The 22,905-nt window shown below is 46.2% G+C and overlaps 1 protein-coding gene across 1 annotated transcript in view; it reads right to left on the reverse strand.

Annotated features, from left to right (window-relative positions):
• Window positions 1-273: 273 nt before the first annotated feature.
• COL22A1 (collagen type XXII alpha 1 chain) overlaps window positions 274-22,905 on the reverse strand; it is a 203,374-nt gene continuing 180,742 nt past the window's right edge. The window contains exons 54-64 of the mRNA XM_058812385.1: window positions 22,058-22,111; window positions 20,966-21,019; window positions 19,154-19,207; window positions 16,167-16,238; window positions 14,306-14,341; window positions 13,363-13,407; window positions 12,903-13,082; window positions 4,616-4,682; window positions 2,782-2,964; window positions 2,340-2,417; window positions 274-1,379 (exon numbers count right to left, since the gene is read on the reverse strand). Coding sequence (XP_058668368.1) covers window positions 1,192-1,379; window positions 2,340-2,417; window positions 2,782-2,964; window positions 4,616-4,682; window positions 12,903-13,082; window positions 13,363-13,407; window positions 14,306-14,341; window positions 16,167-16,238; window positions 19,154-19,207; window positions 20,966-21,019; window positions 22,058-22,111 — 1,011 coding nt within the window. The 3' untranslated portion in view covers window positions 274-1,191. The remainder of the gene's footprint in view (window positions 1,380-2,339; window positions 2,418-2,781; window positions 2,965-4,615; window positions 4,683-12,902; window positions 13,083-13,362; window positions 13,408-14,305; window positions 14,342-16,166; window positions 16,239-19,153; window positions 19,208-20,965; window positions 21,020-22,057; window positions 22,112-22,905) is intronic.

Raw genomic sequence — 22,905 nt, forward strand, 5'->3', positions numbered from 1 at the left:
ACCTATTGTGAAGGTCTTTTAAGACTCCATACCCTTTTTACTTTGTCTTTGCATTCTCAGGTTGATTTTGGCAATTAGCTGATAGGGAGAAATGGCCACTGTCTGGCCACTGATGGCTGTGACCATCAAACACAATTTCCCCCATGTTTATGAACATTTCTTTGTTCTCATTCTTTCATCAAAGATCAACATCCTCCTAGACCAGGCTGCACTATGCACCAGCCCTCTAAGTAACACCACTTGCCAAGTTATGGTCATAATGGATCAACCAAAACAGTGAATTGGGTCACAGCTGGCTTCCTGAGTTTTTAATACCAGGGGGCTTTCTATGCTGCTCTGGCTGATTTTTGGGTGAAGCAGTGGTAGGGAGCTGGCTGTGCATGTGCTGACATTGCACAGGAGATTTGGCATCCTTAACCTGACAGAGGATAACCTTGCAAATGCATCTCCCTGACAGAGGTAAGTAAGCTCCACTTCTTGGAAAAAAACTCTCCAGTACAGAGAGGTTGAGATCTTCTGTGCATCCCTTCAGGCCTTTACTATGAAATCCCACATGACTCCATGAAAAAGTAGCTCCTATAGAATATTGATTCATTTATCAGCAGAAGAATATTAAATTTAACAGGGATCTTCTGGAAAGCATACACTAGCTGTTCAAAATTGTCCACTGGGAGTTGGATGCACTGGAGACACCTTTTCCAGCTTTGGTATGACTTTATCTTCCTCCCTGCCATGCAGATGGCAAATAGCACCAACAATCCTGTGCCTGTGTGTCACAGTTAATGCTCCAGGCTGCAGGATTTGATTTGAGCTGAAAGGGTGAGGGATAAAGCTTTGGAAAAAATTAATCAGATAACAGATAAAAAATTTGGCATTGGAATGGTTTTGCATAAACAGTCACACAACACATTGCTATTATATGCTTTTCAAAAGAGGAAAAAACCCACTTATTTTTAGCATTTTAATATGCCCTGATGTTAAAGAAAACAAACAAAAAAATAAGTTCACATATCACATCAAAGATAATAATAATTATTATTATAATTCATAAAAATAATCTGACCGACCGGCAGCATTTGTTGGCTTTAGAAGGCCTCCTGCGAAAGAAACGCAGCTGAAGACACTGGAGAGCTCTTGGCAGGTGTGAGGAATTCAAGTTTTCAAAACAAGTCTGGGGGTGCTCTCTGCACACTATGGCCCTTTGACATTGGAGGGCCGGGCAGCCAGGCTTGCATAGTAAGCACACTGAGAGGGGTCACACTGTCCATTGGCTCCCGGGGGCCCCTGGGGACCTGCCAGGCCCGGCACACCAGCTTCACCTTGAGGGCCAGGAGGTCCTGGCATCCCATCTTTGGCATAACCAGGCTCCCCTGGGAGGCCTGAAAGAGAAACAGAATGCCCTGGTGAGTGCCCTGGTGAGTGACATGCCCAGTGTGCAGTACTCAGCAGTGTAACGTCACAGGAGATGGCTTTGCTGCCAAACTGGGATGCAGACAGCAGCTTCCATAGCTTTGGATTTGGCTAGGATGTATCTCAAGGATACAATCAGAGTGTCTCCTCTGAAAAAAAGATTTCCACTCCCTATGGTGACCTTGGGATGCTCAGCTCCAACATGGCTGCTCTTCTACTTCCATGCTGACATCATGGAGATGCACGAGACAACTAAAGACATACAGTCCTCACAGAGAGGAGGTGAGAATGGCAAAGTGGAGGCAAGAGCCAGCCTGGGGAGATAATTCAGTGGTGCAGAGCATAGTAGGCACATTGTTATTTGAAGTCAATGCAAGACCAGTCTGCCAGATGCAGACACAATGGGGTTAGGAGGGCTTCCCATAGTTCCTTTCCCAAGAAAGCAGTGAAGGCAAAACTTATCAGTGGTGCCTAATTTCAGACTGCAGACAAACTGTATTTGCTGCTGCTTTGCAGTAATAGTAAAGCAGAAGTTGTATCCCCAAGGCACAGGTGTTCAATATGACCTTTCATAACATCTGAAGCTGCCTGAACCTCTGGGTTCAGCTTGGTCACAGGAAGACTCTGCCAAGGACAGAGAAAACACTTCACAGTGCATCTAATAATTAAAGCTTCACTTTGGATTTGACCCAAAGGTCAGTTAACTTAGCTGTAACTGAGATGGTTCATTGTACTCATTCATCAGGCTGAGGAAATAAAGGTGGCCGTATGTGATGTTAATGATACAGTTCTTCCCTTTGGGCCACATCCTGCAGAAATTGTGTCCCTTGTTTTTATGTCATCCTGATCATCTCTCTAGTACAGCAGAGACCTGTGTCCAAGCAGTGGTTCTAAGTGATGTGTTTTGTGGGATGTTCTGAGTAACACACCTGGAATTCCTGGGGGACCCATTTCCCCTCGTTGACCAATGCCAGTGTCTCCTTTTTCACCCTTTGCTCCTCTTTCTCCTGTAGAGAGGGAAAGAAAAAATATGAACTGATGAATGTGGTCTACAGAACTAAGCACAACTATAGGTCTTCCATCCACATTGAAGCTAATTTATTTGGTAAAAACAGTTCCTAATTGTGGCCAATCCTCTGAGAGAGGACATTAAGTGGAAATGAAGACTTGCCCCACTCTAGTTCTGACCAGAGGTGCAACATACCAGCAATTTCTGGTCATATTCAACACCTCTGGTTCAAGAGACTGAGGTCGCTTCAAACACCTGCATTTTGAGGACAATTTATAAGCTACTAAAAGGAAAGGTGGATGCCCAAGTTCAGTGGATACATCCTTTTATTGGACTGCCCCAACACACCAAGTTTCACTTACCTTTGGGACCAATTGGTCCAGGTGGCCCTTCAGACCCAGTCTGTCCAGGCCGGCCAGGCTCTCCCGGAGGGCCAGTTCTTCCTGGGAGTCCTTCCTTCCCAGGGGGACCAGGAGGTCCTGGTCTGCCATGGGATGCTTTTACCTGTGCAGGCTGTATCTGAGCCAGGATGTAGGGTAACTTTGCTGTGAAGAGAGGGTAATGGGTTTGTTAGACTAGAAGGACTATGCTCCAAGAGATGGAAAACCAGAACCAGGGGCCCAGTAAAGTCCGAGTACTGTCATAGATCAATTTTCCCCGGTCACCCATTTTTTTGTCCCTCCATAATCCATGACTGTGACTCTCTGATCCTCTCTAAATTATTTAAATCTCTTTTCTTGGTAGCCTTGAATTTCTCCTGAATTCCATACTTTATCATAAACATTTCTCTCATCCTCTGCACCTTGTCCTCCAAGTATCTGAAATGTCTCTTCTTTTAGTTGTGCAGATGGTGGATCCCTGTTAAACTGGGACCACTCCTGCTCTGAAAATGAGAGCCTTTTCCTGCTGCTTCTGTGATGCAGAGATGCTACATGGCTGGTCTTGTTCCAGGCTGTTCCAGACAGGCACACACTGCCTGCCATTTCAGTGCTAAGAACCTGAACAATCGTGATGGTTTTGGCTGGGGTGGAGTTAATTTTCTTCATGGTGGCTGGAATGGGGCTCTGTTTTGGATTTGTGCTGATAATACAGAGATGTTTTTGTTATTGCCGAGCAGGGCCCACACAGAGCCAAGGCATTTTCTGCTTTTTGTACAGCCACGTTGGGGAGGAAATTTGGGTGTTGGGAAGACACACAGCCAGAACAGGAGACCCAGACTGACCAAAGAAGAATTCCAGACCATGTGACATCAAGCTCAGTGTACAAAGTGAGGGAAGGAAGGGAGGGACATTTGCAGTGATGGTGTTTGTCTTCCCAAGTGACCATTACCTGTGATGGGGCCCTGCTCTCCTGGAGATGGCAGAACACCTGCCTGCCCATGGGAAGCAGGGACTTAATTCCTTGCTTTGTTTTGCTTCTGGGTGCAGCTTTTGCTGTACCTATTAAACTATCTTTATTTCGACCAATGAGTTTTCCAGCTTTTACTCTTCTGATTCTCTCCCTGATCCGGCTGGTGGGGAGTGAGTGAGTGGTGTGTGGGCCTTGGCTGCTGGCTGGGGTTACACCATGACAGCAAACTTGAGAGCTCATAAAACACTTAGCATCACATAAACATTCTACAGAATAGAGAGAGAAGAGTGTTCTTTCTTCTCTTCATTGATCTTAAATGCTTTCAGACTGGTGTGGATATTGAAGACTGAGACTGTGTAAATAAAATCTGTGAAATGATCACCCTGTGTACCTGTGATCTTTAGCGCAGAACAAAATGCCTGCAGCTGTGTCAGCTGCATCAAGAGCTGTGTGAGAAGGACTACAGCTCTGCATCTCACTGTCATTGGGATCAGTAGTGGTCTGCAATTCTCATACTTTGAGAGAAACAGCAGCCCATATCCCCTCCAGCCCCTCTTCTTATACTGATGCGCATCAAAAGTCATAAGCAAAAATCATGAACATTTCTTCTCCAGCTGAGACCTCAAAAGAAAGTTTATGATCTACTCTGATTACTTTCTGTGCTATTGCTGGGAAAATCAAAGCCTGGGGAACCATAAAGCACATTTCATTTCACACATCTCCCAAGCAAGCTTGCTGCAATTCTATCTTCCTTAAGCAGGAGAGGTTTGGGTGCCAGCACAGCTCTGGAAAGCATCTTTCATACTCTCAGATCTATCTTCTGGCTTCCTGGTACTGATTACTTACCATCTAGCTGTTTGGATAACTCCTCTTGGATAAGTCTCCTCAAAGTCTCTAGAGATGGGGGCTCTCCCTAAAGAGTCAGAACCACAGTGATGAGACTAGATAACCACAGTAAAAGGATCAGATAGTTATAGGACAAGGGGGAACAGTTTTAAACTAAAAGAGGAAAGATTTAGATTAGATGTTAGGAAGAAATTCTTTACTGTGAGGGTGGTGAGGCACTGGAATGGGTTGCCCTGAGAAGCTGTGGATGCCCCACCTCTGGAAGTGTTCAAGGCAAGCTGGGTGGGTTTTGGAGCAACCTCACCTAGTGGGTGGCATCCCTGCCTATGCTGAGTGGGCAGTTGTAAGTAGATGATCTTTGAGGTCCCTTCAACCCAAAACACTCTGTGGTTCTATAATGTGCAAACTAAGAGCTCCACAAAGGGCTCAGCAGGTGCCATGTCATCACCCATCACACACAGGGCAGCAGGGTCTGCCAAAAAGAGGAATGTAAAGGGACTCAAAACAATCATAGAATCAACTGGGCTGGAAAAGACCTCTGAGATAATGAAGTCCAGCCCTTGGCGGAACACCACCATGTCAAGTAAACCATGGCACTGAGTGACACATCCAGTTTTTTCTTAAATGTCTCCAGGGACAGTGACTCCACCACTTCCATGGGCAGCCCATTCCAGTATCTAATTATCCCTTCTGTGAAGAAATTGTTTGTAGTATCCAAAATAAACCTCCCTGACACATTTTGATATTATGTCCTCTTGTCCTATCACCAGCTGTCTGGGAGAAGAGACTAAACCCCATGTGGATAGATCCTCCACTTAGGCAGTTATAGAGCCTCCGATAAAATCTCCCCTGAGCCTCCCTTTCTCCAAGATGAACAACACCAGCACCTTCAGTGTTCACAGGAGTTGGGCTCTAAATTTTCACTATCTCATTTCCCTTCTCTGGAACTGTTCCAGAACTTCAATGTCCTTGCTGAATTTAGGGGCCCAGAACTGGGCACAGAATACAATGTGTGGCCTCCCCAGTGCCCGGCACAGAAGGACAATCGTGTCCCTTGTCCTGCTGGCCACACTAGTGCAGACACAGAAGGCCAGGAGGCCACCCTACTCCTTGCCCACCTGGACATATGCTGACTCACGTTCGGCCTATGTCAACTAGCAACCATAGGGACTTTTACACAGGGCACTTTCCCGCCACTCTGCTCCCACCGTGGGGCACTGCAGGGCCTTATTGGGAATCTGAACTGGACAGGGCACAGAGGACAATGCTAGTGACCGAATGCCAACTCGTTGCAGCTCCATTCCCAGCCATTGTCTGGACTCAGCCATCCAGACAGTTAAGTCTGCCAAGGCTGCCCCTGCCAAAGCTCTGGGCTGATGGCTTTTGCAGGACTGTGCTGTGGGAGATGAAGTCAAAGGCTTTGCTCAAGTCCAGAGAGGCCATCCCCCGCTTCTCACTCAGCCCTGAGGAGGGTCACATGCTCCTTCAAAGGACATCATGTTTCGCAGGCAGGACCTGCCTTTCCTAAACTCACACTGGCTGGGTTTAGTCCCTTGGCTGTCCTCTCTGGGCCGTGTGATGCCCCTCACGATGATCTGCTCCAGAACCTTGCTGGGCCCTGAGGTCGGGCTAACAGACCTGCAGTTCCCAGCATCATCCCTGCTGCCCTTACGAGCGTGGGTGTCACACAGCTACCTCCAGCCATGTGAGACATCGTTACACTCCAGGACTGATAATACAGGATGGAGAGTAGCTTAGTGAGCTCTTCTGCCAGCTCCCTGAGCACCCTTGGGGTGCTCCCAGCCCGCTCCACAGACTTTAACAGTGTCTCAGTGGCTCTGCAGATGACTAATGATTTCCTCGAGAACTGCAGGGGGTCTGGTCTGCTCCTGGACACTGTCTGCCAGCTCAGGGGACTGCTTGTCCTCTGGAGAATGGATCTGCCTATTGAAGGCTGAGGCAAAGAAGGCCTTCAGTAGCTCAGCCATTTCCTCATCCTTCATAACCATATGCCCATCGCATATCCAATAAAGAATGAATATTTGGCCGTCCTTTGTTGCTAATCTTTTTAAATGAACACTTTTTAATTGTTTTTTACAGTAGTGGCGAGGTGAAGTGCTAACTGATTTTTGCCTTGCTGATTTGTCTTTCTGCATGAGGTGGGAGCTAAGGGGTGGGACACATGGTGGGCTGGGTGGGAAAAGCAGCTTGGCAGAACAAAGGGCATCTTTGGGGATGTTTAGGAGAGGAACATCCAAGGTGGGAAAAGGGAGAGTGGCAGGTAATTGGGAGAGGAAAAAGCATAGAAAAAGTCAAGGGGCAAAGGCCTAAAGCAGAGCTTTGTGACCAAGGATGCCATGTCTCTACATGACAAGGGGTGGCAGTGCCCACCAGGCCTTTGTGACCTGCAGTTACGTCGTGCCCAGAGCCCATTGTGACACAGAGCCATGCTGTGACACGGAGGGCTCTTGTAGAGCCAAACCCCTCGTGTTGTCACCCTCAGGAGAGCAGCTCTCTGAGGAGGCAGCAGTTCTCTCACGAGGCAGCAGCTCCTCAGGAGGACGCAGCTCTCCCGGGTGCCCTTGGCCAGTGTTTGTCACAGCACTTCCAAGATGTCAAAGAGACATGAGGCAAACGCCCACAGCCAGTCGCGTGAGGGGCAGCCGCTGCTGTCGAAGTGGTACCAGGTGAGGGACAGGAAGGGAGGGAAAGGCTGCAGTGGGACCTGGGGGAGGGCTGGGGGCAGAGAGCGGCAGCCAGGCCTGGCTCCAGGCCTTGCTCTGGGGAGGAGCCCATGCCAGGATGGCCTGGGTGAGGGAATGGCCCAGAGACAGCGAGCGCAGCTGGGAACTCAGGCTGGCATGGCTGCTGTGGCCAGAACCTGCCTTTGGACAAGAGCTGGGCTTGCCAGAATGAGGAGGGACAGTGTACCTGCCCAGCCACCTCCATCTCACGCCTTCACCTGCTCCCCGTAGGTGCCCCAGAAACTACCGCAGGCAGCTGTGGAGGTCACATGGGTGACTGTCACGCCCCTACACTGGGACAGACTCATCTCTAGACAGGACATTTCATGGAAACCCACAGGACATGGAATACAGGAGGACAGCCTGGAGGGTGGGCACTCAGTGGCCCTCAGTGGCACAGTCACATGGCCAAAAAGACTGTCTGTGTCAGACTTGCCACCTCTCCATGGCCCTCCATTGTCAGTGACACCTCCGTGGCAGCTCAGCCCTGAAATGCCAAGAACAGCCTCGGCATGGATGAAGCTGCCCCCTCTGCCAGCAGCCCCAGCAGCCTCTGGGTCTTCTCCCAGAGGCAGAGCATGGTCTGCAGCCCCTGTAGGCAGCAGCCACCGAGACCTAGTGCCACCTTCTCCATGGGGCACTGTGGCTACTTACGGAGCTAGGGAAACACCTTCCCCAGACAGCTCATCTGAAAGGCTCTGGAGAAGGTCACCAGCAAAGCAGGGCCATCGCCTGCCACACCTGCAACGGGTTGGTGGCATGCTGCTCTGCACAGGGACCCAGCCTGACTGGAACTACCTGGAGTACACCGAGATGGAGGAGCTCCCTGAGGTGCAGGAAGAGCACGGTGGCAACACTTATGGAGACTCATTTAGAGGCCTTACCCCATGCCTGTTTGGAGAAAGGTTCACCAAGTCCACCTGCACTCAGGAGCAGTCAAGTCTCTGCCAAGAGGCAGATGCAGAGACCCAGGTGATGCACAGAGCTCCTGGCTTCACCAGTGACTCCAGCACAGACACTGGAAACTCCTCTGAGCTCCTGTCTCCTGCCTGGTTGCCAGAGCAGCAGTCTGTCTCTGACAACTCACAGGGCTGGGAGACTTCTGAGCCAGAGGACAAGTGGGAGGAGACAGAACTCCCAGAAAGCGAGGCTCCAGGAGACAGGGACAGTGACCCACAGGGTGCATCGCTTCTTCCACTCAGTGAGGAAGACTCAGAGGCAGCAACTTCTGACCTGGACAAAGATCCCTGGGACAGGGGGCAGAGTGATTTTTTCCCCATGTCAGAGGCTGAGGAAACCTCATGCTTCTCAGCTTCTCCCTCATCTCGAAGTTCCTATGAGGAGAGGGGAACTCATCAGCTGCCAGAGCAAACCACACATGACAAGCTGATGTGCATGGGGCCTGAAGATGATTCTGATCATCTGAAAATCAAGGCAGGGGAGCTGGAGAAGTTGGAAAAAGACATCCTCTCCTCCCTTGATGCAGAAAGTCCCTGGGTCCAGCACAGACTTTGCAGCTGGACAAAAGACTGTAAAGGAGAGACTGAAAGCTATGCACAGCTCGTCCCTCCTGACCTGTTTGAAGAAATGTGGTCTCTCTTTAACAACAAGAATGCGCCGTCCATGGACACTCAGCTAGACCAGCTGATGGCAAAGTGGGAGGAAAAAGAGCTCCCTGACAGACACAGTGCAGGAGAGGGGGGACAGTGAGCCAGACAGCGAGTTGTCCCTCTCACTGCAAGAGGAGGGAGCAGAGCCAGCAGCTTATCCCCTGGACAGGGATCCCTGTGAGGAGGGGCACAGTGAGCCTTTCCCCATGGTACTGTTGGAAAACTCAGAGATATTTGTGGTTTGTGCCTCGCCTGCTGCCACCACGGAGGAGGCCGATGCAGTAGGCATGGAGGCTGGCTGTGCCCAGGCTGCCCCTCCCCAGGAAAAGCCCTGTGGGGCTGATGTGCTGGCAGAGGCTTGCCCAGTGCCTGCCCAGCCCCTGGTACACCAGGTCCCTACTTCCACTGCTGGCACAGCCACAGTCCCACACCCCCCGGCCCCACGGCCATGGCGCTCCATGGCCAAGACGGCCCGGCGGGCTCTGTGCCGCCTTTTCTCCTTCAGCTGCCTCAAGGGGCAGCTGGAGGAGTGAGCCTGGGGCCAGCACCAGGTGGATTCCTAGGAGATGACTGCTCACCCATAGGGCACCACTTGCCAAAGGTAGGTCCTGCTGCCAGCCAGAATCCCTTATCCCCAAGCCAGCAGCAAGGCAGCGTGGTCAAGGAGAGCTGGCTGAAGAAGGGTGACAGCACTGCCCTGTAGAATCCCACAGAAGCTGGCTCCAGGCCCAGTCTGCATTGAGGGCTGCATCCCTCAGGCTGCTTTAGGAGCTGAGAAATGCTCCTTGGGCCTTAGCATTGCAGGCAATGGAAAGCATGCCCATTCTCCTTTCACATGGAACATAGGAAAATGGCTCCCTGAATACCCCCAATATTGAATGGAGAAAGGTGCTGACCCTGGAACACCAACACCTCCAAGAAAACAACTGGGGTCCCCAGAATGGAGAAGCACAGCGTGAGGACAGACTGACAGGATGCTGCTGGATCCAAGTGTCTCAGATTGTATTCTGCTTCATCTCTCCCTTACCCTCTGTTTTCCCCTTCTTTCCATCTCACTCTACCCCACATTCATTTTTAAATAAAATCCCCATTGTTAACTTTGGTAGATGGTCTCATTGGCACCTGAGCTGGCACATCAGCATGTCACACTAATGGCGTCTTAACTGGGTCACATATCTGCACTCAGCACTCGAGGTGTGGCCTCCCCTGTGCCCAGCACAGTGGGACAGTCACCACGCTGGTCCTGCTGGCCACACAATGCTGACAGAGAGGGCCAGGAGACTACTGGCCTCCTTGGCCAACTGGACACATGCCGGCTCACGTTTGGCCACTGTCGGCTCCTGGGCCTTTCCCACTGGGCAGCCTTCCAGCTGCTCTGCCCCCAGCCTGGGGCACTGCAGGGCCTTGGGGGGGATACAAGGGCAGAACCCAGGCCTTATTCTTCTTGAACCTCATTCCACTGGGTTCACACCATCCATCCAGCCTGTCTACATCCCCCCAACAGAGCCTTCCTACCCTTCAGATACTCCATCCACCTTGGTGTCATCACAAATTTACTGCTGAGGGTACCCTTGATGGCCTTGCCCACATCAGCAGGACAGACACTGAACAGGACTGGGCACTAATAGTGACTGGATGCCAACGCATTGCAGCTCCATTCCCCTCCACTCTCTGGTCACAGTCATCCTGACAGTTTAAACCAGCCAAGAGTGCCCCTGCTCAAGCCCTAGGCTGACAGCCTTTCCAGGAATGTGCTGTGGGAACAGAGCCAAAAGGCATTCTCAGTTTCCAGCCTTCTGGCAAACCATGGGTCAATGGTTTAAGCAGGGAGCCTGGTCTGAGGGCACTAGTTGCAGCACTGTTCCCATCACCACCCTTAAGAAAATCTCCTTCCTATGCACTCATAGGAGAATTTGCAGAAGTCACATTAGGAAACATCTCTCCCCTACCAGATCACAGTGGAGATACTATGTTCTTTTTCATCGTGGCATGTTTCCTTGCAGAGAGTGCATGTGCTCCAAAGGTTCTAATGCTGGCTATCTGGACTTCCTGAGAACACTCATATTGGATGTATCCCCTGCCAGCAGGCCTTATCTCAGGAAACAGAAGCCAGTTTATGCATATGATACCTATTCTTCCAAACCAGTAGAAAGTTTTGTCTGATTTCAGGCTGTTGAACAGAGACAGGGCATGTGGCTGTCTGGCCTTGGCCCTCTACCCAGCTCCCAAGGCACAGTATCTTTCATCTTTTCTCTTGATTCTTTTGTACTTCTGCTGTTGTAGAGCTGTAATAGCTGTAAAAACTCAAAGTAATGTGAACTACAACTCTGGATGATGCAACTAAAAAATTAAGAAAGCATTTTTGATAGGTGGGAGATTGTAAATAATAAATTTAAAACAGGTTTTAGGGCTGCCAGGCTCTTACCTTTGCAAGATCTCAAAAGAAAATTGTAGCCATGCTTAAACAATAAACCATTTGCAAGCAGAAAGATCGAGTATTTTCTTGTATAAATCAGAAAGTGAGATGTTCCACTCGAAATACACTTTTCATTTTTTTTTGGCTAAAAGAATTCTTTGCATTTCTGTCAGTTCTGAAAATACTTCTGGTCAACCTAAAGACTGCATTCTTTTGTGCATCAACTGCTTGCAAAAGTGTTGCTTTTCCTTTACACTTTTAACATACAAAGATGCAGTTTGTGTTCTCTATGTTTATGAAAACCTAGTGAGTTCTTCTGAATCAGAAGTTATTCTTCATTAAAAAATGATATCTTATTAAATAGCTAAGTGACATTTCAATTTTAATCAATAGCATAGCTGATAAATACAGAGTTGGTCCATTTACCACCTCCTTCCTGACACAAATTTTGCATGAGAAAAAGATGTGTCACTAGTGACAAAAGAAACAATTTTATTATTAAGTACTAAGCATTTTTGATGGCTCTTAGTGTATATCCCACTAAGTAAACATAATTGCAGAGCATAATTTAAAGGCTTACAAATTATCTTTTCAAGTTTTAACCCCATTAGTTAAATTAAGTTTCCATAATCATCACTTGATTTCAAACACGAATAAATGCTTTGTCTAAAATTTAGTCAGTTTTTACATCAGAGATTATTCTCTGTTTATTCTCCTCAGAGATGATCTCCATCCTCAGGATGGGCACAGTGGCTTCACTGCTGTTGGTAGTTTTTCTCATTCTGCAACATAAACCACCCTCAGGCATTCTCAGTAGTGAGACTGTTTCCCAGCAAGGGGGAGGAAAAAAAAAAAGAGGGAGAATATTAAACAAAAATAGTATTTCATGAATTCTGATGAGCTGACTACAGGACTTCCAGGAATAGAGCAGTGACCTTTCCACAGCTCAGCATTTTTTCTCTCATAACAACCAGCAGCAGAGGAAGGTGTTAGTCCTCTGTATGAAGTGCTACACATTATTGTCCTCATAGAAAGAATCTTTTTTTACACTCCAACACCAAGGCCCAAGGCCAACATCACAGGAATGGATTTAGGCATTTAGGGGTAAAAACTGTCAGCAACTGGACACACTGACTATGAGTCTGGATTATTTAGCTCCCCTGAAGTGCAAGTCAACACCCACATAAGCTTTCCTAATTTCCATCCATGCAAGTGTCTGAGGCTAGGTTGGACACAGCGTGGAGCAACCTGGTCTAGTGGAAGGTGTCCCTAACCCTGGCAGGGGGGTGGAACTGATGGTCTTCAAGGTTTCTTCTAACCCAAACAACTCTATGATTCCATGATTCCCTGAGATGTGCTACAGCTCCCCTTTATGGGTATTAAGAGCTAAAAGCACTGCCTCCCCATTAAAACATACTCCTGCTCCAGTTTCTGTCATCCTCAATGTACTCTGAGGCACTTTTCTGATCCCTGTGGCAGCAAAATTACTGTACAAAGCGTTTCTCTGGCAACCTTACCCTTGGTCCTGGAAATCCTGGCTGCCCCGGAGGACCGGGAGGACCAACTTGCCCAGTGTCTCCTGGAGGTCCGTGAGGACCCATCAGTCCTGGATGGCCCTTGTGACCAGGTATCCCAGGATCACCTGGAGGACCCTTTTCTCCTCGAAGGCCTTTTTCACCTTTGATGCCAGGCTCTCCCTAAGTGAAGAGAAGGACATTACCACCACAAAATAAGAAGAAACTTCTGATTTCCAAACACAGAGAAACACTCACAGCTGAGCTGGCAAAGTTGCTGAGTGCAACATCTGGTGCACTACAAATGAATCACAAATTGTTCTGATGGAGAATGATTAAAGAGACCTGGAAGACTGTGAAGCACTGGCTTCACTTTTGAATGACCTCTGCCCCCAGGCCCTAACTCAGAATAGCTCTCTTTATTTCATCATAATCAAATAACTGGTAATGTTCTCCAACTTACCCTCTCTCCTTTGGAGCCAATTGCACCCTGTTTCCCTGGTGTGCCCTGCAAGAAAATAAAGGTAAGCATAAAAGAACCATCCATAATAAGAGTAAATAATGAAACATATGCCTTTGTAATGATTCCTGTGACCCCAGGAAAATTTATTTCCATGACAACCCCACAGTTTCCTGAGAGCCTTCTCTTTTGCTCTCAAAAGAAAAATAAATCAAAACAAAAACCAAAAACCAACCAAACAAAAAACCCCAAACAAACAAAAAACAGCAAAAGCCCCCACCCCAACCACATGACAAGCAGGTTTAGGAGGGTGATTCTCTTTCTTCACTCCCCTTTGGTGAGACCCCACCTGGAGTGCTGTGTCCAGCTGTGATGCCAGAATATAAGCAAGGCCATGAACCTGTCAGAGAAGCTCAAATGAGGCCACAAAGATGCCCAGAGGGCTGGAGCACCTCTCCTGTGGATTCAGGCTGAGAGAGCTGGGGTTACTCAGCCTGAAGGAGAGAAGGCTCTGGGGGAACCTCAGAGTCCCTTCCAGAATTAAAAGGGGGTTTATAAGAAAAATGGTGACGAACTTTTTTGTCAGGGACTGTAGTGACAGGACAAGAGGTAAATGGCTTCACAATCAGAAAGGGTGATATTTGGTAGAAATTTTTCACTGTGAGGGTGGTGAGGCACTGGAACAGGTTGTCCAGAGAGGTTGTAAATGTCCCATCTCTGGAATGGTTGAAAAATCAGGTTGAATGGGATTCTGAGCAACCTGGTCTAGTGGAAGGTGTCTCTGCCCCCAGCAGGGTGGGTGGAAATAGATGATATTTAAGATCCCTTCCAACCCAAATCATTCTATGAAAAAAAAACCAATTTGTTTCAACCCTAGTAACACCCTTGATGATTTTTTTCCCTGTGACACCAGACTTATATTGAAACAACTGTGAATTTAACTTACCTCTTTTCCAGGAGGACCTTTATCTCCTGGTTCTCCCTAAGACACACAGAAAGTGGATTTAGCATCACACTGGAGGAGCTGGAAGAAAGACTCTACCTAATACTCATAAGTGTTGCTTTGTGTTAACAACACAAGTTTTTTCTACACAGTAGCAGGTTTGCATGATTTATCCTTATCCTACTGCTATTGGTCATTCCTGGATAGACACATCCTGCTATTTGGAAAGCATTTTTTAGTGAATTTGCATCCCATGTAAACATAAATAACAGGAAGTAATTTCTAACAAACCAGCTGAGGGCAGATCTTTCACTGTGTGTTCCTGCTTCCAACACACTTTGCTCCTTTTTCTTACCAACAATTCCCGAAGTTTCATACACTTTATATGGTCTTGTTTAACTTAAGGAGCACCAGCATTATACCCATAAGTATAATGGCATCAGCATTATACCCATAAGTGTCTGAAGATGTAAGTGAAGTAAATTTTGTCAGTAGAAGTACCATCTTGTATTACACCAGCTGGAAAAACACATACAGAGGTTTAAAGAATTTTACGCTAAGTGCTCATCTGTCTTTCAGAACTGTATTAAATAATCTTAATTTCAATAAGTACCCTTGTAGAATTATTTACACATATCTGGTTTTTTTTTTTGCATTTTTAATGTGAAAATTAGACAATACAGTTTCCATTTTAGTATTTCAATGAAAAAAAAAATCACTGCAGTCCTGAACTGCAGGTAAAACAAAGTGAACATTAACCTAATTGTTGCTGAAATTCTGGCCACTTTCCCATATCATGCATAGAAAAAAAAAAACTTTCTAAGTCTGATTGCAGCCAACACACATGATCATATCTGTAACATGATATTTTCCCTTGGAAACATAACATCTTCAGCTGTGTTAGCACCCATACACATCTCCATGAGGAATGAACTAATCAGAGATGTCTGATCCAAATAAGGCTGCATTAAACTCACTTGAGTTTTCCTTAGGCCCACTTCAGTTTTAAATGGCTACCATGTTTGCTGCTTAAAATTCATTGTCCAGAGAAATATTTATTTCTCCTCTTTTCATCCAAAACCTTCCTTTCAAATCATGAAATTTAACATTAAAACATACAGAAGTAAAAAAGAATTATCCTGTGGAAGATTCAGCTCTGCTAGAGACATACAAAAATCTTTTAAATTATCATTTTTTGTCACAACAAATCTAGAAATAAAAAAATTACCTAGCAATCACTTTTTCCATCCTTCTAGTGGAATTTAAGATCTTTTACTCACCTTGCAAAGAGATTGAATGCTGAGGCTGTGATAATGTCATGGTATAGGTTTATTATTTATTATTTTAGATCACTTTGGGAGATATATGAATGCTTTAATTGCAATGTACCTCTGTTGCTGGCAACAAAGGAATTTCCTTCAGAATAGCAAGTATCAGAAATACCTGTATTATTAGTGAATTTGCACTAATAATAGAGTACTCACAATTTGCAATAATAATACAGCACTCACAATTTCCCTATTTAGCCCATCTAAGGTTCATGCAGAGGTGTAGTCTGAGAACTTAAATACCCCATACTTGTATTAAGAAGACTACTGAAGCAGTCTGATTAATGCACACATTATCAGGGCTGACTGGCAGGTACCAGCTCCATACATGAGATTATGGTTGCTCATCCATATGAAAAATGCTATTTTTGCAGTCCAGTTTCCTTTGGAAGTAAAATTTTATGGCTTCTGCATTTGTTATACATCCTGATTATGCTTTTTTTTTTAACTAACTGGAGAGAAGCATGACCCATCTTCCTGTCTAACTTTTAAAATCAGGTAAAGAGAGGATCTAATCCATCCCCAGACATACTCACAGGTGGTCCTCGGGGTCCTATAAAGCCAGGGAGTCCTGGGCTGCCTGTTTCTCCTTTATTTCCTTTGGGACCCTTAGGACAGAAATGAGACAGACACTAGAACACCTTTTCATAACACCTCTTTCCAACAACACTCATTTACAGATACACTGGAACTGGGAAATTTCATTTTAGCAGCAGGACTCCCAAAATGACAAGGAAGAACAAAGTATTTTATAAAAGCAGGGTGCAGGCACTGTGGTTGCCTTATTAATAAGCTCTTCAGGGTCCCTGGGAGAAGATGAAAAGGGACAATTATGGCAGGGGCAGGAGGTGTGTTCCAGGGCTGTTGTGGTGACACATGGCTTATAAAGGGGTGTTGAGAGCAGAAATGCTGTGATGGGTGATGACAGGGAAACAGTGCAGGTGGTCATACTGCTCAAATCCAAGAATACAACCAACAGACAGCTACAGGGCTTCTCCTTTGCCTTTATTTCCAGGTTCAATTTATGTCTCTTTCGCTTATCTCTTGTGATATTCTGTCAAACTGTCCCTTTTTCCTTGCAGATCAGGGCAGTTGAAATGACAGTTCATGATACAGAACTGTCTCATGCACACTTCTGATGTGGTTTTAACTCTTAGTTTAACCTTTACTTTCAGAACTTTGTCCCCTAATTTTGGTTCAGAACACAGCCCTTTTTCTTCTCAGAGTAAAACTCATGCAAAGTGAGCACCAATGAGCCTTTCAGGCACAAAGCACATGGATTTGAGGTGTGTAACTTGCCCTGAAGATTTCAGGGGCTGGATTGTGTTGCTGTGTGTGGGCTCAAGCATGAGCAAGTGTGAACTGTGATGGGCACTTGTCAAACAGCAAATGTAAAAGGAAAAGGCTCCTGGCAGGTTTTACCTTGTGATTTCAAGTCAGCAATAGTGAAGGTGGAAAAAAAAATCCTTATTGCCATGATAACCTTCCTCACCTTCCTTTTTTTCAACACAGAAATATAAAATATTGGCTTGTCACACCACACTGTGAAGGAAATTAGTGCATTTCAAAATAAATGGATTTATGTACAGCACAAGGAGACACTTCCCATAATAACCTTTATGAAAAGGAGAGGATTCATTTTAATGACAGAGAATGATAATGATGAGATGACTGTCTGTTCTGCTGACCAACACTGTCTCATCGTTTCCCCTTCCTCATCCATCTGACTTTATCCTTTTTCAATCTCCTATGTTATTTTTGGACTCTAAATCCTCTGGAGCAAAGGCTGCTGTGGTGCTGTTTGTGCAGGAAGCTGCCTGTGAGTCCCTGGGTCACATCACATAGGTACTAACACTATGATGATTAAAATAATAATCCCCACTTGGCATTCACAAGGCATCCCAAAGCCACCTGAGAAAGACCCAGAAGGTAAAAAAAAGCAGTGATAGGAATTTGGAACAAGGGTAGGTGTAACAAAAATGAGAGAGTAAGTTTGAAAAGGCAAGAGCAAGGATCCACAGGGCAAGAAGCAATGGCAGCAGTCTCAGAAAGGTAAGAAGAGCTTATGTCAAGGACAAAAAGCCTGTGGCACTTGTTTTTTGATGCAGAAGGGCTCTCAGACTGCAGAACCCTGTCCCAACTCCCCACACAGAAAGGTTGTGTCCAGTTCTGGTCCCTCAGTTTAGGAAGGATGTTGAGATGCTTGAGCACTTCCAGAGAAGGGTGACAAGGCTGGTGAGGGGCTTGGAACACAAACCCTGTGAGGAATGACTGAGGGAGCTGGGAGTGCTTAGCCTGGAGAAAAGGAGACTCAGAGGTGATCTTATCACCCTCTACAACTTCCTGAAAGGTGGTTCTAGTCAGAAACCAACTTCCAGAAAGGGATTGGTCTCTTTCTCCAGGCAGCAACTGACAGAACAGAGTCAAGTCTCAAACTGCACCAAGGGAAATAAATAAAGGTTGGATATTAGGAAAGATTATTTTATGGAAGGAGTGATAAAGTCCTGGAATTGTCTGCCCAGGGAGGGGCTGTAGTCACCATCCCTGGATGTGTTTAAAAAAAGACTGGATGTGGCACTCAGTGCCATGGTTTAGTTGAGGTGTCAGGGCATGGGTTGGAGTCAATGATCTTGTAGGTCTCTTCCAATCTGGTGATTCTGTGATTCTGTGGTGTTTGCTTCTCTGAGACATTTCTGCAGATGCTTGATCAGGGCACAAGTCTGTGGTGAGGCTGAAGTGGCTTTATGACTTTGCAAGGGTCACAAAGAGTGAAGCCCTGCTGCAGCTTTTCACATTCCTCCTGCTCTGCCTTTGTTTTCCTATTAATCCCACAGTCCAGCAAGCTGTACTGTCTCCATGGGCAAAGAGAGGGAAGAGCTCTGAATTGTGATAGATGCTACTGGGCACAAAGAAATGTTTGCATGGATTTGTTGAATTCTGGACAATTTTCAGCAGCAGAACAGAGGAAAAAAACACAAAAAACAACCAAACCACCATCCTTCTTATAGCTCTTCATTTCCAAGCTGTTCTTCCTTACAGGATGGCCTCAGGGGAGTTTCATTATGCTTCCTGATCCTGGTTTACTGCCCGCTGTCTGCACTTCCCTCAAGTGCCTGGGAGGATTTTTCTGCTGCCACTATCCCTCAATGGCAGCCAGCCAACTCCCCAAGGCCCTCTCCTTCCTTGTGACAACTCTCTGCTGGCTGCATGCTCTCTGCTTGGCAAAATTCAATCTATTGGTGAAGATGAGGCATGCCAATCTTTTTTCCATGCTAGGCAATCAATCATTTCCATTTGCTTTGAACACTTAACTTTCACTGGGAAAAGTGATGACCCAGCTAGCATCTCAATTCCAGGAACATAGCCAAACACCCTTCAAAATTGTGGCCAGCTACTGATTTTCAGATCACCCATCTTCAGACATGGAAACCTCAGGGATGGTAACCAGCTACATTAATCCACTCCACCTACACTTCGTCAGTCACCTCTCCTGGCTGCACCAGTCTCCCTTTGTGGTACTTACTGGGATACCAGCTGGGCCAGGTTCTCCTGCAGATCCAGGCACTCCATTTTTGCCCTGTGTCAAAAGAAAAAAGGTTGGTGATGTAATGCATGCTAAAACTAGAAATATTCAGCTGCACCTACATCAGCAGGGATTTCTTTAGCATTGTTCAGTCTCCTCTCCTGACAGACTGTAAAGTATCTTATTCCCAACTGACCTCACAGCTTCTGCATCCCTGACTGCATGGCTGATCTCAGGAAAAAAAATCAATATGTGGACCCAAATCAGCAGGTCTGAGGAGGACCAAACCAGCACTTCTCCTTCCCTGCACCCTTGTCCTTATCATATGCAGCATCCTTCTGGGTGGATGTAGCCACCTCCTCTGGCTGCTCCAGGTCACCACTGTTCAGACAAGTCTCTTAAATCATCTCAGGCTTCCCCTTTTTTGGGGAATGGAGAGAAACACCTGTTCTAACATTTGATAGATACCTGACACCAGACAATTCAGAATGAGCCAAACCATCCCTTAAAAGAACCTGTTTCTCATTGTTCCTTAAGAAAGCAGCTGAGCTAATCATACACAAAGTTTGGTGAGATTAGGTTTTACACTCCTTTTCTTTCAACTCAACATTCATAGTCTTTCCCTTCACTGGAGTTGACCATAAAGACCAGCCCTTCTACTGTCAATATTCAAAATCATACCTCACACTCCTTTTTATATAAAAAACAAAGAAAAGGAAGAACAAGAGAAACTGATACATTGGCCTCCAACATACAAGTAACTCTTCTGCAAAGAAGACTGTGGCTTGGGGTTACGATAATTTCTATCCCTTCAAATATTTTTACTCACTGCTGGTGTTGTGCAGGGGCACAACACGATAGTGAGTGATGCCAGCAGCACAGGAGTAATGAGATCAATTATGAGGTAGACACAGGAAGTCTCCTTATGTTCTTGCAGTCTAATCTAAACCCCAACCCCCCCAGCTTGAAGGGACCTGCTGCTCCAACTCCTGGCATTGCTGAGTCAGCATTTCCCCCCCCAGTCATGCTGTGGAATCTGTTTCACTACCAGGTCTTCCACAGAGGAAAGGAACTCACTCATTGCAACACACTAAACATGTGCCTTGGTTCAGCAACAGAGATAACGATTCAGATTTGATAAGGATTAATTTCTAAGACAGAATTTTAAACCCTGTGAAACTAATAAAAGTAATTTCTGAGCCATCCCAAATGAAACTTTTTGAAATGTCAACTAGTTTTCTATTTCTCCACTGAAGCTGTAATAAAATAGTACAGGTGAACAGCATCACAACTGGACCCCACAAAACTCAGCCTGGGCATCCACCGTGAGTGTCTACCTTTGAAAACCGAGACCATGTCAGAAGTGAGTGAGATCCCAGAGGCAGGACTGAAATATGTGTATTTCTGACTCTGCATCCTGACAGAATCCATTGAACTGTTCTTCCCACTCAGTTAACAACCATCAGTCCCTTGCACTATTATAAGTCATCATCAGTTCCTAGCAATATTACTCTTATTTGTGTTTCTGAAAGGCAAAGTGTTTTAATCAAACATTGTCTGAATCTTCCTAAACTCTCTTCTTTCAAGCCAGAGTTCTGGACTGCAGAACATTCCCACCATACACAACAGCCCATCCCTGGAAGTTTTCAAGCCCAGGCTTGATTGGGCTCTGAGCAAGCTGGTCTAGTGGGTGGCATCCCTTTCCAGGGCAAGGGGTTAGAACTACATTATCTTTAATGTTCCCTCCAATCCAAACCATTCTGTGAACTATTATGGACCTCTAGAAATGGCTTGTCAGGAGAGAGAACTCACCGGCTGCCCTCGGAGCCCTCGAGGGCCCTGTGGTCCTATGGGACCAGGATCACCCTGAAAGGAAGAAAAGTATTATGATGACTGAGAAAGATCTGGCACAGAGGCAAGTGAACAAACATTTTAAAATACTCCTGCTAAATTACACTGTTCACGTATTAGGGAAAACAGGATTAAAGGAATCCCACTGCCCTCTTTCATTTATTTATGAGGAAGATCAACTCTTTGAATTTTAAACACCTACCACTAAATGCAACCTGATTACAGGCAGAAACCATTTCTATCAGGTTATTATCAGATTATCTTAAAGCTGTATTTCTTAGGGACAGAGATTCTCTGAAATTTCTCAAGAATTGACAAGCCTATTCTCTCGGCAGGGAGGCTTCAGAGCTGCCTTCATCTCCTCCGAGGGGTTCCTTTTGGTCTGCCCTACATTTTGCTTTATAGGGTACCATTTTCAGCACACCAGCTTCCAGTGACACAAAGGGGTGCAAATGAGAAGCCACCTCTCCAGGTCCCATGGCAGTGGCACATCAGCTGCTTGGAACATTGCTCAGCAGCTGTTGCAGGATCCCACGTCAGCTGCTCCCTCCCAGGACTCTGTTATGTGACTGCACTTGACACTAGTCATGCTAGAGGAACTGTTTGTACCATCTTTCTTTCCTCTGAGCAGCAGCAACTTATTCCATAGGTATTTCCCAGACTTTAGTGGAGCGACACAGTCAGTCAGGTGCAGCTGTGGCAGAGGAAGCGTGACAGAACCTGGCCTGGTGGGACCTACAGAGCAGAGCTCTGCTCAGAGATGGGTGCCAGAAGACAGGTCCATGGCTACCAAGCACAGGCTGGGCTTCACACAATGCTGCTTTCTCTGCTTATCCAAATATATAGCTGACATTTTAGTGCTAGCAGCTGAGCAGTGACAAAGGCCCTCTAATTCTTGGTTTCCCCTAACGATCTTTGCACAAATCATTCCCTGCAGTAATTCACCCTTTATTGGAGTTTTTGCAGCTGTTTCAGGTCAGGGTCACTGTGAATTAAAATTTTCATTTGTCAGGGAGAAGGAGATTCATTTCTGCTCAAAACTAGTGCACTTACATCTTTCCCTGGTGGCCCCTCACGACCAGCAGGACCCGTCACACCTGGCTCCCCCTGCAATTCAGCAAAAAGGGAAGAGATCAGCTCAAGGTCAAATTCAGACTAGTATCACCACTAGAAGTGATATGGGATTTCTGCGGTGTGACTGAGCTCAGTGAAAATTTTTTTAAAGCTAGCAAGAGCCTCGTTCATCTTATATGACATGCAGCTTATAAAAATAACTCAGAAACATCTCCTGTAAGTGATGCACACGGCAATGCTCTGCTTTCCAGCAAATTATTTGCTACTGCTACTGCAAGCACTGAAAACTACCAACACATTCATGATACAGAAGCTATCATAACGAGGTAGAGATGAGGATCTCCAGCACTGGATTTTTCACATCAGCTTCTGAAAGTAGAGAATTTTATTTCCCTGTAAAAAAGGCAGGATTACGTGGGAGAACACTCAGTTTTGTATTCCGCCTTTTACACCAAGGAGCTCCAAAGAGAGTGGAGAACAACTTTTCATGCAGGACTTGAGGTTTGGGTTTTATGACCCACAGGAAACTAAGCCAAAGGGACATTTCTATTCACTTTTCTATAAGTTTTGTACTTGAACTTACTTTGCACTTCTTCAGCATTTGTGGAGGAGAGCTAGCACTCGTCCCACAAGTGCAGTAGGGGTCCTCACTTTGCCAGCATTTTTACCCTAAGGATGTGGCATGGAGGCATCCTTGAGACTTATTCACAAAGGAGTATCTCAAAGGGAGCATCAGAGGATTGAGCTCCACCAGCTGCCTCACCTTCCCTTCAATCAGAAGTTCAGCAGAGGGAATGAAGCCAGCTGCTGTCATTTCTGTGCCATAG

Source organism: Ammospiza caudacuta, chromosome 1 (assembly GCF_027887145.1).
Source record: "Ammospiza caudacuta isolate bAmmCau1 chromosome 1, bAmmCau1.pri, whole genome shotgun sequence".
NCBI lineage: Eukaryota > Metazoa > Chordata > Aves > Passeriformes > Passerellidae > Ammospiza > Ammospiza caudacuta.